The sequence below is a fragment of the Erinaceus europaeus genome, chromosome 17 (genome assembly GCF_950295315.1).
Source record: "Erinaceus europaeus chromosome 17, mEriEur2.1, whole genome shotgun sequence".
Taxonomy (NCBI): domain Eukaryota; kingdom Metazoa; phylum Chordata; class Mammalia; order Eulipotyphla; family Erinaceidae; genus Erinaceus; species Erinaceus europaeus.
The window spans coordinates 74,820,556-74,842,717 of record NC_080178.1 but is presented as its reverse complement, the minus strand read 5'-3'; the positions used below and the strand labels follow the sequence as shown (position 1 = coordinate 74,842,717).

Genomic DNA, 22,162 nt, shown 5'->3' with positions numbered 1-22,162 from the left:
GCCATGACTAGGACTCAAAAGGTAGAACAAGTTGTTATTTTTTAAAGACAGGAACTGTGGGGGGAAAATAAGTGTGGTTTTTCAAGAGTGTATTAAGAGCATAATAATAGCACCTTTTAGAAAAGTTAGATAGTACAAATGACGTGAGACGGTAAGGGGCACTTCCACAATCAAAAGCAGAATAATGCAAAGCCTTCGGGCAGGAGAAGTAAAACATACCCAAGTCTCAGCTAGGAAATGAACCCCAAATGGTTCAGTGCAGATACAGCTTAGCTGTCTCCTTTCCTGTTAAGCCTGATCTTATTCTCTCATTCTCTCCCTCCCTCTCCCTCTCCCTTTCTCTAAGAGTAACCAGCTCACTTTTTCTTTAAGGTTTTGCCTGTATATTAATACAGGACGAAAATGCAAAGAGGTGGAAAACAGAGTACCAGAGCATCAGTCTGGCACAGGGGATGCTGGGAATCAAATTCAGGATCTCATGTTCTAAGTCCATCACTTTATTCACTGTACCACCCCCTGGGCCCCCTGATCTCATTGTCAAGTTATCTTTGGTCATGATGAATCGAGTGAAGCTGGAACTCAAGAACAAACCCATCTGCATCACTGACCTAAAGAAGCTGGTAAAACACCACAGGGCACTCTCTGAGCCCAAATTATAAAAGGACATGAGCAAAACATGAAAGGCAGGATATAAAATCAAGAACAAGCCCCCAGTGGAATAGGCCTATGTGAATAATGGCATAAACAGTGAAGCCTAGAGGGAGTTGTGACTTGCTTGCTTAAAGCAAAACAAAACTTTCTATTTTTCTAAGGATTCAAAGGGAAAGCTTTAAAAAAATGTAGTTTTCCATCAGGAACATCATTATAAATCCTTTCAAGGGCCTCTCCACAACTTTGCCCTGACTGTAGAGCAGCAATGGTAGGGACTGCCCCACTCTCTGAAGGAAAGGTGAGTCAGCCTACTCCGTCACTCGAGGCTAGTCCTGAAGTGAGTACAGCCTAGAATTTTCCCAGCTGCGACCAGGGACTGTGAGCTCAGACTGATAGGGCCTTGGAGGTTACATGGGCTCCTGTGCTAAATACGTATGGGTCAGATCAATGAGGTAAACAGTTAATTGTATTTATATATTTTCTTCAAGTCTGGGAGCTATTCTATGCCCTAATCTAGCTTCCTAGTTTCATTCTATTTTTTAGTTTTTATTTATTTCTAGTTCCATAATATTTTTAGCCCCCCTCTATGTTAACTATTAAGCTCAGGCAAAAATCACTAAGGTTATGGGCCCCTAGGAACACACCTGAAATAAGACTTCCAAGCTTCCTATGATCTTATGGGGATGGGATGGGACACAGTCTTTTGGTGGTAGGAATGGTGTTTATGTACACTATTAATTTGTAGTCATATAAATCACTAATTAATATGAGAGGGGAAAATTGATTGTATGTCTCAAGCTTTTGAAAGCACAGACTGAGTCTTTTTAATACACAGGCTGAGTCTTTGATATGTTAACTCTCTCAAAAGCCTAGACTAGGAAGAACAGAAGCAACTGGTGGCACAGCTATATACAAATAATGTCAAAGCCCCAACAACAAAAGTCCTGGACCAGATGGCTTCACAAACGAATTCTACAAAACTTTCAGGAAACAGTTAATACCCATACTTCTTAAGCTATTCCATAAGATTGAAGAAACAGGAATACTCCCTTCCACCTTTTATGAAGCCAACATCACCCTGATACCAAAAGCTGATAGGGACAGAACAAAAAAGGAAAACTACAGACCAATATCTCTGATGAACATAGATGCCAAAATATTAAACAAGATCTTGGCCAACCGGATACAGCAACACATCAAAAAGATTGTTCATCATGACCAAGTGGGATTCATCCCAGGAATGCAAGGCTGGTTCAACATCCGTAAATCAATCAATGTCATTCATCACATCAATAGAAGCAAAGCCAAAAACCACATGATTATCTCAATAGATGCAGAGAAAGCCTTTGACAAAATCCAACACCCATTCATGCTCAAAACTCTACAAAAAATGGGAATAGATGGGAAATTCCTCAAGATAGTGGAGTCTATATATAGCAAACCTACAGCCAACATCATACTCAATGGACAGAAGCTGAAAGCATTCCCCCTCAGATCGGGGACTAGACAGGGCTGTCCACTGTCACCGTTACTCTTCAACATAGTATTGGAAGTTCTTGCCATAGCAATCAGGCAAGAGAAAGAAATCAAAGGGATACAGATTGGAAGGGAAGAAGTCAAGCTCTCACTATTTGCAGATGATATGATAGTATACATAGAAAGACCTAAAGAATCCAGTAGAAAATTACTGGAAGTTGTTAGGCAATATAGCAAGGTATCAGGCTACAAAATCAATGTACAAAAATCAGTGGCATTTCTTTATGCAAACACTAAATCTGAAGAAGAAGACATCCAGAAATCACTCCCATTTACTGTCTCAGCAAAATCAATCAAATACCTAGGAATAAAGTTGACCAAAGAAGTGAAAGACTTGTATGCTGAAAACTATGAGTTGCTACTCAAGGAGATAGAAACTGATACCAAGAAATGGAAAGATATCCCATGCTCATGGATTGGAAGAATAAATATCATCAAAATGAATATTCTCCCCAGAGCCATATACAAATTTAATGCAATACCCATCAAAGTTCCACCAGGCTTCTTTAAGAGAATAGAACAAACACTACAATCATTTATCTGGAACCTGAAAACACCTAGAATTGCCAAAACCATCTTAAGGAAAAGAAACAGAAATGGAGGCATCACACTCCCAGACCTTAAACTATATTATAAAGCCATCATCATCAAAACAGCATGGTACTGGAACAAAAATAGGCACACAGACCAGTGGAACAGAATTGAAAGCCCAGAAGTAAATCCCAACACCTATGGGCATCTAATCTTTGATAAGGGGGCCCAAAGTATTAAATGGAAAAAGGAGGCTCTCTTCAATAAATGGTGCTGGGAAAACTGGGTTGAAACATGCAGAAGAATGAAATTGAACCACTTTATCTCACCAGAAACAAAAATCAACTCCAAATGGATCAAAGACCTAGATGTCAGACCAGAAACAATCAAATACTTAGAGGAAAACATTGGTAAAACACTTTCCCACCTACACCTCAAGGACATCTTTGATGAATCAAACCCAATTGCAAGGAAGACCAAAGCAGAAACAAACCAATGGGACTACATCAAATTGAAAAGCTTCTGCACATCCAAAGAAACTATTAAACAAACAGAGAGACCCCTCACAGAATGGGAGAAGATCTTCACATGCCAGACATCAGACAAGAAACTAATCACCAAAATATATAAAGAGCTCAGCAAACTTAGCCGCAGAAAAGGAAATGACCCCATCCAAAAATGGGCAGAGGAAATGAACAAAACATTCACCACAGAGGAGATCCAAAAAGCTAACAAACATATGAAAAACTGCTCTAGGTCACTGATTGTCAGAGAAATGCAAATTAAGACAACACTAAGATACCACCTCACTCCTGTAAGAATGGCATACATCAAAAAGGACAGCAGCAACAAATGCTGGAGAGGATGTGGGGACAGAGGAACCCTTTTACATTGCTAGTGGGTATGTAAATTGGTACAGCCTCTGTGGAGAGCAGTCTGGAAAACTCTCAGAAGGCTAGACATGGACCTTCCTTATGACCCAATAATTCCTCTCCTGGGGTTATACCCCAAGGACTCCATAACACCCAACCAAAAAGAGGTGTGTACTCCTATGTTCATAGCAGCACAATTCATAATAGCTAAAACCTGGAAGCAACCCAGGTGCCCAACAACAGATGAGTGGCTGAGAAAGCTGTGGTATATATACACAATGGAATACTATGCTGCTATCAAGAACAATGAACCCACCTTCTCTGACCCATCTTGGACAGAGCTAGAAGGAATTATGTTAAGTGAACTAAGTCAGAAAGATAAAGATGAGTATGGGATGATCCCACTCATCAACAGAAGCTGACTTAGAAGATCTGAAAGGGAAACTAAAAGCAGGACCTGATCAAATTGTAAGTAGGGCACCAAAGTAAAAACCCAGTGGTGAGGGGTAGACATGTAGCTTCCTGGGCCAGTGGGGGGTGGGAGTGGGTGAGAGGGATGGGTCACAGTCCTTTGGTGGTGGGAATGGTGTTTATGTACACTCCTAGCAAAATGTAGACATATAAATCAATAGTTAATTAATATGAGAGGGGGAAATCAATTGTATGTCTCAAAGTTTCTCAAAAGACAAACTGAATCTTTTTAATATATAGGCTACGTATTTGATATGCGGACTCTCTCAAAAGCCTAGACCAAGTAGATTAGAAGCTTCCAATAGCACAGCTATATACAAGATACTGGGTACTGTACAGCAAACCATAACAAAGGGACTTTTCAAAGTTAACCCAATTAAGAAATAATGTGATAATAATATTAACTATTGATTGTCTTTTTGAACCCTAAGACAGCAGGAACCTCACATCTTCACTATAGAGCCCCTACTTCCCCCAGTCCTGGCACCCTTGGATAGGGCCCACTTTCCCGTATGCATCTCCCAATCCAAACCAAATAATATTGCATCCGCCGATCACAACCTAACCAAAGCAACGATTGCCATCTCAACATGCTTCACCTCAGACTGTATCCAGAGACTTCACGTGTGGAATGACAACCCTTCAGCTTCATTACTCGGGTGAGACCATTCCTTTAATAGTACACTCTAATTTCATCTCAGGTAGTTCACTTTCTAACAAAGTCCCATAACCTAGATATACACCAGTTTCTGTGAGAGAGAGCTTATGTGCACACGTATCCATAAACTACTGCAAAATATATACCTGAAAGCAGGATTACACTAGAGTTTGCAGTGAGTACCTCCCTAACACTTCCTCTCCACTATTCCAAGCTTGGGATCCATGATTGCTCAACAAATTGTTTGGCTTCATATGTTAACTCTCTTTTCAATCACCAGGTTCCAGATGCCACCAGGATGCTGGCTAGGCTTCCCTGGATTGAAGACCCCACCAATGTGTCCTGGAGCTCAGCTTCCCCAGAGACACACCTTACTAGGGAAAGAGAGAGGCAGACTGGGAGTATGGACCAACCAGTCAACGCCCATGTTCAGCGGGGAAGCAATTACAGAAGCCAGACCTTCTACCTTCTGCAACCCTCAACGACCCTGGGTCCATGCTCCCAGAGGGCTAGAGAATGGGAAGGCTATCATGGGAGGGGGTGGGTTATGGGGATTGGGTGGTGGGAATTGTATGGAGTTGTACCCCTCCTACCTTATGCTTTTGTTCACTAATCCTTTCTTAAATAAAAAATTTAAAAATAAAAAAAAAACAAATAATGTCAAAGGACATAAATTATGCTGATGTTGGGTATTATACAGAAAAATCCCTAACAAAGGGATTTTTCAAAGTTAACCCAATTACCAAATAATGTGATTATAACAATATCTATTGTCTTCTTGAACCCTAAGACAGCAGGAACCTCACATTTCCACTATAGAGCCTATACTTCCCCGTCATGGAACCTTAGGGTGGGGCGCACTTTTCTGAAGCCTTCTCTCAATTCATACCAAATAATATGCATCTGCCAATCCCAACCTAATCAACGCAATGAGTACCACCTCAGCATGCTTTACTTCACACTGTATCCAGAGACTTCAGGTGTGGAATGACAACCCTTCAGCTTCATTACTCGGGCGAGACCTTTCCTTTCATAGTATTCTCTAATTCCAGTCCAGGCGGTTCACTTCCTAACGAAGTCCCAAAACCTAGATATAGACCAGGTCCCGTGAGATAGAGCATATGTTCACACATATTCATAAACTAGGGCAAAATATATACCTGAAAGCAAAAGTACACAATAGTCTATAGTGAGTACCCCCCAATACTTCATCTGCACTATTCCAACCTTTAGGTTCAAGATTAGTCAACAATTTGTTTGGCTTTGTATGTTAACTCTCTTTTCAGCCACCAGGTTCCAGATGCTAGCATGATGCCAAACAGACTTCCCTGCACAGACAACCCCACCAATGTGTCCTGGAGCTCCGCTTCCCCAGAGCCCCACCCTACTAGGGAAAGAGAGAGACAGGCTGGGAGTATGGATCGACCAGTCAACGCCCATGTTCAGTGGGGAAGCAATTACAGAAGCCAGACCTTCCACCTTCTACATCCCACAATGACCTTGTGTCCATACTCCCAGAGGGTTAAAGAATAGGAAAGCTAAGGGAAACTAAAAGCAGGACCTGACCAAATTGTAAGTAGGGCACCAAAGTAAAAACCCTGTGGTGAGGGGTAGACATGCAGCTTCCTGGGCCAGTGGGGGGTGGGAGTGGGCGGGAGGGATGGGTCACAGTCCTTTGGTGGTGGGAATGGTGTTTATGTACACTCCTAGCAAAATGTAGACATATAAATCAATAGTTAATTAATATGAGAGGGGGAAAATCAATTGTATGTCTCAAAGTTTTTCCAAACACAAACTGAATCTTTTTAATATATAGGCTGTGTATTTGATATGCGGACTCCCTCAAAAGCCTAGACTAAGTAGATTAGAAGCATCCAATAGCACAGCTATATACAAGATACTGGATACTGTACAGCAAACCATAACAAAAGGACTTTTCAAAGTTAACCCAATTACCAAATAATGTGATGATAACATTAACTATCGATTGTCTTTTTGAACCCTAAGACAGCAGGAACCTCACATCTCCACTATAGAGCCCCTACTTCCCCCAGTCCTGGAACCCTTGGATAGGGCCCACTTTCCTGTATGCCTCTCCCAATCCATACCAAATAATATTGCATCCGCCGACCACAACCTAACCAACGCAACGATTGCTACCTCAACATGCTTCACTTCAGACTGTGTCCAGAGACTTCACGTGTGGAATGACAAGCCTTCAGCTTCATTACTTGGGTGAGACCTTTCCTTTTATAGTACACTCTAATTTCATCTCAGGTGGTTCACTTTCTAACAAAGTCCCAAAACCTAGATATACACCAGTTTCTGTGAGAGAGAGCTTATGTGCACACGTATCCATAAACTACTGCAAAATATATACCTGAAAGCAGGATTACACTAGAGTTTGCAGTGAGTACCTCCCTAACACTTCCTCTCCACTATTCCAAGCTTTGGGTCCATGATTGCTCAACAATTTGTTTGGCTTCGTATGTTAACTTTCTTTTCAATCACCAGGTTCCAGATGCCACCAGGATGCTGGCCAGGCTTCCCTGGATTGAAGACCCCACCAATGTGTCCTGGAGCTCAGCTTCCCCAGAGACACACCCTACTAGGGAAAGAGAGGCAAACTGGGAGTATGGACCGACCAGTCAATGCCCATGTTCAACGGGGAAGCAATTACAGAAGCCAGACCTTCTACCTTCTGCAACCCTCAACGACCCTGGGTCTATGCTCCCAGAGGGATAGAGAATGGGAAAGCTATCAGGGGAGGGGGTGGGTTATGGAGATTGGGTGGTGGGAATTGTGTGGAGTTGTACCCCTCCTACCTTATGTTTTTGTTCATTAATCCTTTCTTTAAAAAAAAAAAAAATAAAAGAATAGGAAAGCTATCAGGGGAGGGGATGGGATACAGAAATCTGGTGGTGGAAAGTGTGTGGAGTTGTACACCCCTCTTATCCTATGGTTTTATTAATGTCTCCTTTTATAAATAAAAAAAAAAGAAAAGAAAAAAAAAGTCTTCAGGAGCAGTAGATTCAAAGTGCAGGCACCAAGCCCCAGCAATAACCCTGGAGGCAAATAAAATAAATAAATAAAAGGATATCATTTGACAGTAAAAACTAAAGTTAATTCACATTTACTGACATACATAGAATTATTTCTCAAGATTTTTTCATTCATGCTTTTTAAAAGCACAAAAGAAACACTTCCACAAGTGCATATATGTACATCTATGAAAAGGATACAATTTTAAAAGATTCCCATTAAGACATCAGAGATTACTGTGGGAAACTGATTAAAGATTAAAAAAAAAAAAAACTAGGATAGCCACAGGCCCTCTGGAATATAACTAAAATATGCCTACTAGCTATCTACAAAATGGAGGACCCCCAACTCTTCATCTGCACTATTCCAGCTTTTAAGTTCATGATTGATCAATAATTTGTTTGTTTTTGTATGTTAACTCTCTTTTCAGCCACCAGGTTCCAGATGCTAGCAGGATGCCGACCAGACTTCCCTGGACAGACAACCCCACCAATGTGTCCTGGAGCTCTGCTTCCCCAGAGCTCTTCCCCACTAGGGAAAGAGAGAGAGACAGGCTGAGAGTATGGATTGACCTGTCAACACCCATGTTCAGCAGGGAAGCAATGACAGAAGCCAGACATTCCACCTTCTGCACCCCATAATGACCCTGGGTCCATACTCCCAGAGGGATAAAGAATAGAAAAGCTATCAGGGATATGGAGTTCTGATGGAATTGTGTGGAGTTGTACCCCTATTATACTATGGTTTTGCCAATGTTTCCTTTTTATAAATAAAAAAGTAATAAATAAATACATTATATTATATATAAGATATCATTTTCTTGTTTTCTTTAATTTTTAATCTTTATTTACTAGGTAGAGACAGCCAGAAATTGAGAGGAATGAAGAAATGGAGAAAGACAGAGAGACACCTGCAGCCCTGTTTTACCATTTGTGAAGCTTTCCCCCTGCAAGTGGGGACCCTGCAAGTTTGAACCCAGGTCCTTGCGCACTGTAACATGTGAGCTTAACTAGGTGTGCCACTACCCAGCCCCAAGATCTCATTTTATTTTCACATTTCTTATAAGAATGTCTTCACTCACTGAGTGAATTCCAAGGAATCAAGCCCATGTTTAATTAAATGTGTGTGTATGTGTTCAATAATGAAAAGCAAAGATTAGAGAGCAGTGAGCATCATTAGGTACTAGTATTGCACTGGAAAGGAGATGTGTCAAGTGTGCCTAGTCCTCATTTCCCAGGATGTGGAAGGAAATGCTACTACTGCTTTGGCAGAGTCCTTCGTGTCACCATTGTGGACATGGTACACAAGTTCAGGCTAGGTGACAACTCTAGGAGACAGTCATAATCTTTGACCTGAAGTCAAAGGGCTATGTTTCAGGGTTTGGGTGGAAACTGTCAAGGCAGATCTTTGTTCCTGTCCTGCTCAACATACTCGTTCATTCACTCAATCTCTTACTCACTGGACAGATATTTGAGAGCTTCCTGTGTATGTCTAGCTGCTGAAGGTACAAAGACTATCCTGCCTCAAGTCTAGGCTCAGGAATAGTAGAAGGAAAAAAACAGTGTGACAAATGCTTGACTGAGGTCTAACAGAAGCTCTAGAGGGTGAGGCCAGGTCCTGACCCAACCTCCTGAGGGAGGTGACTCTAGAAAACAGGCCTGTCAGTCTCAAGAATGAAAGCACGAAACCAGGAAATAGGATGACACCAAACAGCACAGGCCCATGAATCCCAAGAAGCTAAAACACACTGTGAAACTCCCCGAGGTCACTAACCTAGATGCTTTTGCTTCAAGTCCTCACAAAAAAGAACATTTTATTTACTTATTTTTACTTTTTTCTTTTTGCCTCCAGGGTTATAGCTGTCTGGGGCCTGGTGCCGGCACTAGGAATCCACTGCTTCTGAAGCCATTTTTTCTATTTTATTTTTATTTATAGGATAGAGAGAAATTGGGAGAGGAGGGGGAGATAGAGAGAAAGAGAGACACCTGCAGGCTTGATTACTGCTTGTCAAGTGTCCCCACGGCAGCTAGGCTTGAACCCCAGTCCTTGTGCAGGTCCTTGCTATAGCACTTAACCTGGTGTGCCATCACCTGGCTCCCAAGAGCAACATTTTACAGCGCTCTAAGGATTCTCAGCAGAGCAGGGCTGCTGAGGCACTGGAGGCCAACTACCCAGAGAGTGGCGCAGGGGCCCGTGTCAGATGAGGACTAGTCTGTGGCACATCTTGGCTTTAACAAGACTGCCCTCCATTCTGAGTCCCAAACTCTACTCACAATCCTCTTCTGCTTTCTCTTGGGGAACTGCCTACAGCCAACAGATTCAGGAATTTTGGGACTCAAGTCCCTGCTTTGGTGGGCCCACTTGAAAGCAGAGGTGGCTGAAAGATGGTCCTAAGCAAATCAGACTCCAACAACAGGGTGGGTAATGTGTAGCAATTTTTAGTTGGCAAGACACTCTTTGTCCTCTCTCTCCTCCCCAGCATGAAATCCCGTGTTCCTCCTACCACTTCTAAGCAGGAGAAACACTCACGCCAGCTTCCAAGGCCTTGTACGCCAGGCAGTCAATTCACCCTCCAAGGTCTCTGTGTCTAGTGAAGAGTGTGGACCAGATTGTTGGTATGCTTCTAATTCTGCTTCTAAAAACCCCTTCTGTTTCACTGGTTTAATATCCCCTGCTTAACACTGTATTCTATTTACATAACCACTGTATTCTATTTACATAACCACTGCAGGGCATCGGTTTAATCCCCACTGGTTCATGATGTGTCTTTGCTCCGCCCCCTCTCGTAGTACACCCTGATTTGCACCAGTCACTTTTCGCTCCACCCTCTCTATGTCACATCCTGTTTACACCCTACTTCGCAAGTATATTAGTTTTAGTTTAGTTTAGCTTGGTTTGGATTGCGCTGCATTCTACATGAATAAAGAGATACTGCCTACAACCCAGCCATGAGTCCCTGATCATCTGTCTCCCGTCAGTGAAGCTCAGCCCAACACCAGATGATGCTTAAGGGACTTTGCATCATCTTGTGTGTTCTAATAGGCCACACAAGTTAGCCAGGCATACATCCTCCTCCCGAGAAATTCACTGCTGAGAAGGACATCTTAATCAGGCCAATGCGCAGCCAGAGTGGTAGTGTTGAGACTGGGGAATAGCTCGGGGAGCCTGGGAGCACAGACATGTTGCTGCACTGCACCTGTACACACGGGATGTGGGAGCTTGAGCACAAAGCTCACTGTGGGAGTTCTGGTCAGGTAGCCACACCTGGTGGTTCCAGCAGGCCAATGGGAAGCTGGCCTAGGTGTGACGTATCTAAGGTTTTAAGAGGAGAGCACACTTTCATGGAGAAGTCTTTTCCTTTCTAGCCCTTTTCTCTTTTCTAACACCATCTTCTCAGACAAATTTTTGCCCAACTCCATGCTAGCTATCAAACTGAGGCAAAAACTACAATAGTTGTGGGATCTTGGGAACATGCCTAAGATGGACTACCTAGCTTCTTCCCACCCTAAGGTCCCTGTTCTCATCTTCTCTACTCCTACTTTTTCATTCCTGTTCATGAACTATTTTGTCCTGCTTTATATCTTGAGGCCTTTCAGCCACCAAGTTGCAGATGCTATCACGATTCCATCCTAACTTCCCGGGCAGATGACCTCACTGATGTGTCCCAGAACCTCACCTCTCCAGAGCCCTACCCCACCAGGGAAAGAAGAAACAGGCTGGAGGTATGGATTGACATGCCAAAGCCCATGTCCAGAGGAGAAGAAATTACAGAAGCTAGAACTCCTGATTTCTACACCCCCAAAAGAATTTTGATCCATATTCCCCAGTGGGGGAGAAATATTAGAGGAAGAAAACCAGAGGACTCTGAACTCCAATTCCATCAGGACCCAGAGAGAGAAGTGGGAAAAAGGAGAGACATTTGGATATAGTAATAGGTGTATGTGTGACCCGGAAAGGAGAACAGGATGGGACTAGAAAAACAATGGGCAAATATAAACAAATATGGACAGAGAGTTGTAGAAATAATAGTTGACCCATATCTGCAACCTTGGGAGAACTGCTGTAGCTTCCAGTGGAGGGAATGGGGATACAGAGCTCTGGTGGTGGGAATGGTGTGGAATTGTACCCCTGTTATCTTGTAATTTTGTAAATCAATAATATATCACTAATAATTTTTTTAAATATAAGTTTTTTCTTGGAATCTTTCCAGATCCTCGGGATCTCAAACCCCAGCCCCTGAACTTTCTCTTCACTCTAACTTCACTTCTGCATACTTATCATGAGTGTTATCTTGTAATTCAAGAGGCTCCATGATGAACCCATGGAGGAGGGATGTGGGGAAGGTGTCTGATAACCTCTTCCCTCCCCAAGAGTAGTACAGTGGATAAGGCATTGAACTCTCAAACGCAGTGTCCTGCGTTTGATCCCTGACAATGAATGTGCCAGAGTAACACTTTGGTTCTCTCTCCTTCACATAAATAAATAAAACACCTACCCTATTACCCTGCAATTCCTTTTTGGGGCATATCCTAGTGAACCAAACACACACAAAAAAACTGTGTCCACCTATGTTCATAGCAGCACAATTTGTAATAGCCAAAACCTGGAAACAACCCAGATATCCAACAACAGATGAGTGGCTGAGCAAGTTGTGGTCTATGTACACAATGGAATACTACTCAGCTATTAAAAATGGTGAATTCACCTTCTTCACCTCACCTTAGATGGGGCTTGAAGGAATACTATTAAGTGAGATATGTCAGAAACAGAAGGATGAATATGGGATTATCTCACTCTTAGACAGAAGTTGAAAAATAAGAACAGAAGGGAAACCACAAAGCAGAACTTGGACTGGAGTTAGTATACTGCACCAAAGTAAAGGACTCTGGGGTGGTGGGTGGGGGCAGTGTTCAGGTCCTGGAACATGATGGTGGAGGAGGACCTAGGTAGGGGGTTAGAGTGTTATGTGGAAAACTGAGAAATGTGTCACATGTCACTGTAAACCATTAATCCCCCAATAAAGAAAAATGTATAGGAGGCCAGGCAGTGGCACACCTGGTTAAGTGCACATATCACAGTATGTAAAGACCCAGGTTCAAGCCCCTGGTCCCCACCTGCAGGGGGAAAGCTTCACAAGGGGTGAAGCAGTGCTGTAGGTATCTCTCTGTCTCTTTCTCTCTACCTGTTCCTCCCCTCTCAATTTCTCTGTCTCTATAAATAAAAAAAGAAAAATGAATAAATAAAGCACAAATTCAAAGTCAGAGTGTGTGTGAACTTTGGAATTTCAGGGACCCACAGTTCTCACTCCTCCCCTCCCCCAGCCCCAAAGCACTTTGAGAGGGGCCATCTCTCAAGACTCACCTCTTTAATGACGATCGAGACAGAACCTGAGCAGCCTGGTTCATGGCCCTGACCCACACATTCATGTCCTCCAGGGTGTCGGCACTGAAATAGTAGGTCCTCATGCCAGACAGCTCTGTCTGCGGGCCGCTAGAGATGAGTGCTCGCATCCCGGTGTGGACGGCCTGCAAAGGAAACCGAGGCCGAGAGGTCAGCACCAGCTGCACTTCCAGAAGCAAGACCAGGAGACACCACGGCCATGCTCTCCTGCTTCCAGACTTTATTTCAGCTCATTTCATTTCATTTTATTGCGACCAGAGTTATTTCTGAGGCTCAGTGCCAGCACTATGAATCCACTGCTCCCTGCAGCCTTTTTTTTTTCCTTTCTACTTTTTATTAGATAGGATAGAGAGAAATTGAGAGAAAATGGGGGTATAGAGAAAGGAAGAAAAAGAAAGACACCTGCAGACCTGCTTCACCACTGGTGAAGTGGACTCTCCGAAGCCGGGGAGCAGGGGCTCAGACCTGCTTCAGCACTGGTGAAGTGGACCCTCTGAAGCCGGGGAGCAGGGGCTCAGACCTGCTTCAGCACTGGTGAAGTGGACCCTCTGAAGCCGGGAAGCAGGGGCTCAGACCTGCTTCAGCACTGGTGAAGTGGACCCTCTGAAGCCGGGGAGCAGGGGCTCAGACCTGCTTCAGCACTGGTGAAGTGGACCCTCTGAAGCCGGGGAGCAGGGGCTCAGACCTGCTTCAGCACTGGTGAAGTGGACCCTCTGAAGCCGGGGAGCAGGGGCTCAGACCTGCTTCAGCACTGGTGAAGTGGACCCTCCGAAGCCGGGGAGCAGGGGCTCAGACCTGCTTCAGCACTGGTGAAGTGGACCCTCCGAAGCCGGGGAGCAGGGGCTCAGACCTGCTTCAGCACTGGTGAAGTGGACCCTCCGAAGCCGGGAAGCAGGGGCTCAGACCTGCTTCAGCACTGGTGAAGTGGACCCTCTGAAGCCGGGGAGCAGGGGCTCAGACCTGCTTCAGCACTGGTGAAGTGGACCCTCTGAAGCCGGGGAGCAGGGGCTCAGACCTGCTTCAGCACTGGTGAAGTGGACCCTCTGAAGCCGGGGAGCAGGGGCTCAGACCTGCTTCAGCACTGGTGAAGTGGACCCTCTGAAGCCGGGAAGCAAGGGCTCAGACCCATGTCTTTGTGCTTGATAATATGTGCCCATACCTGGGTGTGCCACTGCCCAGCAACGACCCCACCTCCACCCTGCTTTCAGACTTTAAAAACATAAGCACCGCCCAGCCCATTTGAACATCTGAAAAACATCACATCACAGGCTGGATTCCCATGTCTTCATGCTGGCAAGCCCTGTGTCTGTTCCCCACAGAAAAAGTCGAAGGCTGTCCTGTTTCCAGCTTATTTTTTGCATACTCCTAGGTCTTCATGGCACTAGGCTGACGTTTTCAGATAGAGAGAGTCTTAGAGAGATGAAGACAGAGAAAACACCACTGCATGGAGGCTTCCCTCATTGGCCAGGTTTGAACCTGGCTTGCACACACAGCACAGCAGGAGATAATCGGAGAAGTGCTTTTAAAACTCACTGCACGGATGTAAACTCTTGAGAACCAATTTGGTTATTCTGATTTGGCTCTAGTCAGACTCGATGTGTGTCAGAAATCAGCCCTGACAGGAGGTAGCTTGTGGCACTTACCCACCCTGCCCCACCGATTGAGCCTGAAATGTCATGTCTGCCCAAAGAAGTTGCTATTCAGTCTCTCCAAGAAAAAGGTACTACATAGGGTCAGGTGGTGATGCACCTGGTTGAGCGCACACATTACAATGCTCAAGGACCCAGGTTCAAGCCCCTGGTCTCCATCTGCACTGAGAAAACTTTTCAAGTGTTGAAGCAGTGTTGTAGGTGTCTCTGTCTCTCTCCCTAACTCCCCCTTCCCTCTTTATTTCTGGCTATCTCTATCAAACAAACAAATAAATAAATCAACACCAGAAACAGACAAAAGGGCCAAGAAAGACAGCCCTGCTTATTTCCAGGTTTGAATGTGGGTCCTGAAAATGTCCCCAAGGCACACCAGGTGGCCCCCTGACTCAAAGGGGAAAGAGAAGTCTTTCAGATTCAAGAACCATGGTCAGCTGGAAACTGCTAGATCTGACTGCAGTCATTTTTCTCTACTCTCAGATCTTGAAGATTCCAATGATTCTCTCTCTGTCTCTGTCTCTCTCTCTCTCTCTCTCTCACACACACACCATACTAACTTCTGCCTCCCACACAAAACACTTCACTAAAAAGAAAAAAAAAAGAAAGAAAAGGAATCTAAGACACAAAAAATAAGATGTTTTCCTAGAAGCTATTTTCACACCTCCCAATAAAGTCTGAGATGAAATATATATAGTATGGAAAGTTAATTTGAGGATATGCCAAATGCTATCCCCCCCCAAATCACATAAAATATTATTATACCAGCTTCTTGTCCAGTAGAAACACTCAAGAAGAATTTCTAATGAACACATTCTGGCTGCAAAAGATCAGTCTGACAATCACTGAATGAATGTTTATGGAGTCAGAAGAAAAAAAAAAGAAATAGAGAGAGGGGAAAAAAAAAACAGTAGAGGTTCCTGTACTGTTAAACAAAAGAGTATTCCTAAAAAGATAACAATAAACGGGAGTCGGGCTGTAGCGCAGCAGGTTAAGCGCAGGTGGCGCAAAGCACAAGGACCGGCATAAGGATCCTGGTTCGAACCCCAGCTCTCCACCTGCATGGGGAGTCGCTTCATAGGCGGTGAAGCAGGTCTGCAGGTGTCTATCTTTCTCTCCTCCTCTCTGTCTTCCCCTCCTCTCTCCATTTCTCTCTGTCCTATCCAACAACGACAACAACAATAACTACAACAGTAAAACAACAAGGGCAACAAAAGGGAATAAATAAATAAAATAAATATTAAAAAAAAGAGATAACAATAAACATTAATTCAAACCTCCTCCCACCTCCTGCAATGTGTGCGCAGGAGGTAACCAAAATAAGGCCATGAAGAAAAGCAGTAAGAATAAGTGAGGCACTATCCTCCCTCCTTGAAATGCAATTCAAAGAGGACAGAGCAGGGTGCTGAACTTTGTCTCCATCATCTCCCAGCTCTGTGACTTTGGGGTGAGGTTCTTAGGTTCTGTGATCTCTCTGTTCCTAATCTATCATTAAAGACAATAATGTTGACCTCAGAGGCTCACTATAAGCATTAAGGGCAGTAAGATGGATACAAGTACTTCTGTAACAGAAGGATGAATATGGGATGATCTCACTCATAGGCAGAAGTTGAAAAACAAGACCAGAAGGAAAAACACTGAGCAGAACTTGGACTGGAGCTGATGTATTGCACCAAAGTCAAAGACTCTGAGTGGGTTAAGGGGAAGATTTGGGACCTGGAGCATGATGGCAGAGGAGGACCTAGTGGGGGTTGTATTGTTATGTGGAAAACTGGGAAATATTATACATGTACAAACTATTGTATTTACTGTCAACTAAAGAACATTAATCCCCCAATAAAGAAGTTAAAAAAAAAAAGGCTTCTGAAATCATAAAAGGTTTTACCTTTCAAAGGTAGTATTATATCTTATAAAATGAAGTGGAGGAAGATCCCAGAATATTCTACCTACAGCATCTCTGGAGTCTCTGTGGTTAGGGTCAGCACACCTCATCCTCCATCAGTCTGTCATCTTTCTCTATCACAGACACGGGCTCATCATCCCCTTTGAGCACCCTCCCACCTTTTACATCAATGACTCTGTTGAAACAGAGTCAAGTTTCATTAAAGTTTCTTTCTGTATTTCCCCTTGTTTTGTTTCTTAAGTGCCACCTATGAGTGAGACCATCTAGAATTCACCCTTCTTGTGGCTAGCTTCACTTAACATAATTCCTTCAAATTCCATCTATGTGTAACAGAAAAAAAAGAGTCGGGCGGTAGTGCAGCGAGTTTAGCACAAGTGGTGCAAAGCAGAAGGACCAGCATAAGAATCCTGGTTCAAGCCCCCGGCTCCCCACCTGCAGAAGAGTCGCTTCACAGGTGGTGAAGCAGGTCTGCAGGTGTCTGTCTTTCTCTCCCCCTCTCTGTCTTCCCCTCCTCTCTCCATTTCTGTCCTATCCAACAACGATGACATCAATAACAACAACAATAATAAATACAACAAAAAAACAACAGGGGCAACAAAAGGGGAAAATAAATATTTAAAAAAAGATCTTTTCATACAGCTGAACACTCTTCTTAACTTCTCCTCTCTTCACCAACCCCCAGAAAAAAAAACACCACCTTTTATGAATTCATACTTGGGAACACACAGTTCAGAGATCAGAGATGGAGTTTCTGCACTAGCAGGGCAGAGGCAGTACCTTAAAGGAATACTTGCGATTTATGCGGTCCTCAGGCGTCACTGGCGAGATCACATAGCTGGGCAAAGGGATGCTCCCAAGAACCACTTCTTCTCGGCTGTCTTTGGATGGAAAAATACATCAGAGTAAACGTCAGTGGCACCTTGTCCGGCTGATCCAGCCCTCCACCCATATTCTAGACCGACATCTCTCTCATGATGACTGCAGTCACTGAGGTTATTGTTCGGAGTCTCACGGCTAAGTCAGACAGGACAGGACCTTGTCCTGAGAGCAGGGAGAGGTACACAGACATGCTCAATGCAACCTGACGACTCCTGAAATAGGGCCGCAGACCAAGTGCTGCAGGGATACTGAAGGCAGAGCAGCACATCATCTGGGGATGCCATCAAGGCTCCAGAAGATAATATTTCAGAGGATGGGGAGGAGGATTCCAGGGGAATTGTCTTTAATGCTTATTGTTCTCCTCCTCCAAACCATCATGCAACCAAAAGGAACTTCCTCAGAACTTCTTCACGCCAGAGTTGGTCCCAGAACTCTGTGCAAAAGCTGACTGCCCACTAGATACAAAGCAGAGCCCGACTGCTCTGCCTGGTGTCACAGCCCTTTTGCATTGTGGGCCCTCACCCACCTCATCTCCTAGTACATCCTCCATGCCAGACTTTGCCGTGCAGACCTGTCATCCTACTTCTAGAACTTTACTCAAATTATTTCCTCTACATCTACATGCACAGACAGAGCTCTACCCACTCTAAAAAGCCCAACTCAAACCCCATCTCCTCTAAGAAGTCTCCCCAGATTCCTGCTGCTGAGTGCCCAACCGTTTCTGATCCACAAAGACCCATCCCAGTCTGGCATTGCTTTAATGTGAGTCAATCTCTTCCTCCATAGTTTGGGCCTGACTTTCTTACCAATGCACAGACCCTAGCTCTCTGTGATGGAAATCTGCCCAGGCCCACCAGTTTGTTCATCCAATATCAAAGGCCTTAATACAGACAACAGGTTACAAAACACAGTGGTTTAGTCATACTTCCCATCTCTCCAATTCACATTAAAAAAAAAAAAAAGAGCCTATGTCCTAACTGGGGCAGAATCTGGGATCAACTTCAGAGAGTGATACTCCAAGTAGCAGGCAAACTGAACTCTATTTTAACTCAGTAAGTGGAATTTCTATTTTCTGGCCCTGGTAAAAACTAAAGTCACCAACCATCTATAGATGTAAGATGAAGCACTTAGCATGTAAACAGGTTACCAGTAAGCTCAGACCAATAGTCCAGTCACTAGATTTGAAAGACTCCCCCCTGCAAGCACCTCAGCACCCCCCCCCCCCACAAAGAGCTCTTGGTGACCTAAGCCTTGGCTCACCTTTATAGTAAAACAAGCAGTAATCAGCCAGCACAAACCATCTCCTCTTCCACAGCCGCATCCCAGAACTATCCTGCAAAGCAAAGGGGCACTGAGTCAGGGCAGTATCTAAGCGTATCACCCCTGCTCCCCAGCTAAGTGCAATGCAATTCTGGAACCAAGACTTGTTAACGCTCACTCTTGCAATGAATGGATGGACTGATGGATTTATTTCTTTATTACTGTCGTCATTCTTTGAATACAATGTTAAAACTCAGATTCAGTAATGGTTCATCCCTAGAAAGTTTTTTATCTGTTTCCTGGAAAAAGATTCACAGAGCATAAGCATCTTCCTTAGAAAAGAAAATGTCAGTGTTTAAAAATCTTCCATGAGACAAAGACGATTAACCAAAAAGGGAGTTATTTAGGTACTGCGCTGCACAACACATTCATTTGTACTGATTAAAAGGCGTACACAGTGCTGAACAAAGAGTCTAAGTTAGTTAGTTAATCAATGAGGCGAAGTTCTCATTTGACTAAGCTCGGTTGTCTACCACAAAGGCTAATTTTATGGGTTTTTTTTTTCCTATTCAATGTAAAAAGACTTGAATTTATCTCATAACAAAACTGTCTTTATTCACATGTGAACCATTATATTTACTGGAAACATTAATTTTATTTATATACAAACATGTTTTTAGATAAGAGACAGCGAGGCAGAGAGTAAAGGAGACCACTGCACCAAAGCTCCTTCAGTGCTGTGGGGCTGGGACTGAATGTGCAAGACGTCTTGCATGTGGCAAAGCAGCACGCCATCCAAATACAGCATTTCACCACATTTTAGATGACTGGGGTGGGGGGCGGTGTTAAACACAATCAGAGCTGCAAAGTATTTTCGGTTCAATTTTCTCCCAAACTCAGGGAGACTCCAAGGGCTATTGAAAGCTATTAAAATTTACTGTGTTCTAGGGCCAGAAGATAGCTTACAAAGCAGAGTACACATTTCACTATGCTCGAGGACCTAGGTTCCAGCCCTGGGCCACCACATGGGAGCACCCGCACATGGGGGAAGTTTCACATGTGGCAGAGGAGTGTATGGTAGCTCCCTTTGCTCCCTCCCTTGCGAGGTTTTACTTTCTATAAAAAATAATTAATTGGTTAATTAAAGGAAGAAAGACTGCCAGAGCAGTGAAACTGTGCAGGCAGAGAGGCCCCAGTGATAACTCTGGTGGCCAAATAAAAATAAATATATGTAAATTGTAAAACGAAGGTAGTATTTTGTTTCGGTCATCAGAGTTATTACTAGGACTTGGTGCCTGCATGGTTCCACTGTTCCCTGAGGCCATTGTTTTAGTTTCTTATTTTCCTTTTTTTCCCTCTTTTTTGGGTAGAGGTGAGAAACAGACAGAAAGGAGTAAAAGAGAGGGAGAGAGAGAAGAGACACTTGTACCCAACATAGCTACACCACTCATGAAGCTTCCCCCTTCCTGCAGATGGGGAGCAGGGGCTTAAAACTGGAACCTCTACCAGATGAACCACCACCTGGCCCTTTCTTCAAGCATTTCAGACAGACTTAGAATTAAAAACAAAAAAAGTTCTAGCAGTCTCCAAACCTAAATATAACATGAGGTTGTTTATTTTCCACTTACTAAATGGTAAGAGCAAATTTAGCATGCTGAGTGCATACATTTCTCGGTTTTAGCCTCTGCACATTGACCAGTTGATTCCTACGGTCTTGGCACGTAATATCTGCTCTGCCTGGAAAACTCCTACACGTCTCTGCATGACTGTGTGTTCAAAGCACTCAGCACAGGCCTTTGTTAGAGTTACAGTGCTGGGCTAGAGGGTGGGTGTTGGGAGAAGACTGATTTCAACCCCCTTGCTCTCCCTCCTCATTTGTTTAATGCTAACACAGATGAAATGGAAATCAGAAGGCTAAATTAGTCTGGTCAGAAAAGAAAGAAAGGAGAAAGCTGAGGGGGAGAGGGTAGCCCCAGAGATGGAAGCAGCTGGAGAGCTCTAGGAGTTGCCACAGGGAGCAGAACGGGGCACTCCAAGGAGCCTCTTTAGAGTGGCATGCAATGTAATTTCCTCCTCTACCTTCCCATAAAAGCTTCAGTCAAAAATTTATCTTGAGGTTGGTGTTTTTTGATAGTATGACATGTAAGAGAGTAGGGCAGGAATGGGATGGGATGGGATGGGATGGGATGGGATGGGATGGGATGGGATGGGATGGGATGGGATGGGATGGGATGGGATGGGATGGGATGGGATGGGATGGGATAGGATGGGATAGGATGGGATAGGATGGGATAGGATGGGATAGGATGGGATAGGATGGGATAGGATGGGATAGGATGGGATGGGATGTCTACCATTTACTTCCTCTGGCTGAGTTCCTTAAGGACAGAAGCCTCATCTGATCCATCTCTTTATATTTGCTGTGAGAGCACTGAGAACATAGGCAATGGATGGATGGATGGATGGATGGGAGAATGAGTGGATGAGTAGAAGGATGGCATGCAATGAAAAAATGAAGAAGTCATGAAAATGAACAGGAGTCTGCTCGGTGCAGTGGGTGAAATCCACTAGCCTCCAATGGAGTGGGAGATAGACTGTGTATTCTGTCAGGAAGGGACTCAGTACCTGTGTTCTTGCCCCTATCTCCCTTCTCGGTGTGCTCACCTGCTTGTGCAGCCAGCCCCTCACCACCACTGGTACGTTGAGGTTCCTCCGAATGGCCTGGTCCCTCTTCCCAAAGCTATGAACTTTATTGCTGGACTTAATGATCTAGGAAAAAGCACATGTGAACTCCAGCAGCAAGGGGGATGTAGGGAGACAAAAAAGCAGTCTGATGGGAGGGCTGAGAACTCTCTCTGCTTTACTCTAAGCCACCCTCTGAGCGAGAGAACATCAAGGAGGCAGAACAGACGTGCACACGGACACAGCAGGCTCATTACAAGGAGAGTACAGAACCTAGCAGGTTTCCCATCTTGGTCATAGAAGGAAAAAAATTGAAGGGATTTTTTTTTTTTCCAATCAACTTTCACCAGCAGTTATAATGCCCAGTGGTTTTCTGAAACAAAGCTACTTCTCCACCACCCCCTGCCACCAAGCCCCAAGTTACTTTTCAATCATGGGTTTTGTTGATTTTTCAAATATTTACCCCTCCTAACTGGATCCATTTAGCTCGCTGCCTTATCTACAGTGCTGGACCTCATCCCTGCTACTTAGTGCTCCCACATCCTGGACACAGAAACCTCGAAGCCCTTTCCAAGGTCCCTCTGCCACCAGCCTCGCCAGGCAATTTCTAACATACATGTGAACAGAGGTATGG

The 22,162-nt window shown here is 44.1% G+C and overlaps 1 protein-coding gene across 10 annotated transcripts in view; it reads right to left on the bottom strand.

Moving 5' to 3' along the window:
* PLEKHA7 (pleckstrin homology domain containing A7) overlaps positions 1 to 22,162 on the bottom strand; it is a 262,522-nt gene that overhangs the window by 69,868 nt on the left and 170,492 nt on the right. For all 10 annotated transcript variants that reach the window (XM_060177093.1, XM_060177086.1, XM_060177089.1 and 7 more), the window contains 4 exons: positions 21,511 to 21,615; positions 18,847 to 18,919; positions 17,485 to 17,585; positions 13,123 to 13,286 (listed from right to left, as the gene is read on the bottom strand). In XM_060177093.1, the coding sequence (XP_060033076.1) occupies positions 13,123 to 13,286; positions 17,485 to 17,585; positions 18,847 to 18,919; positions 21,511 to 21,615 (443 nt within the window). The remainder of the gene's footprint in view (positions 1 to 13,122; positions 13,287 to 17,484; positions 17,586 to 18,846; positions 18,920 to 21,510; positions 21,616 to 22,162) is intronic.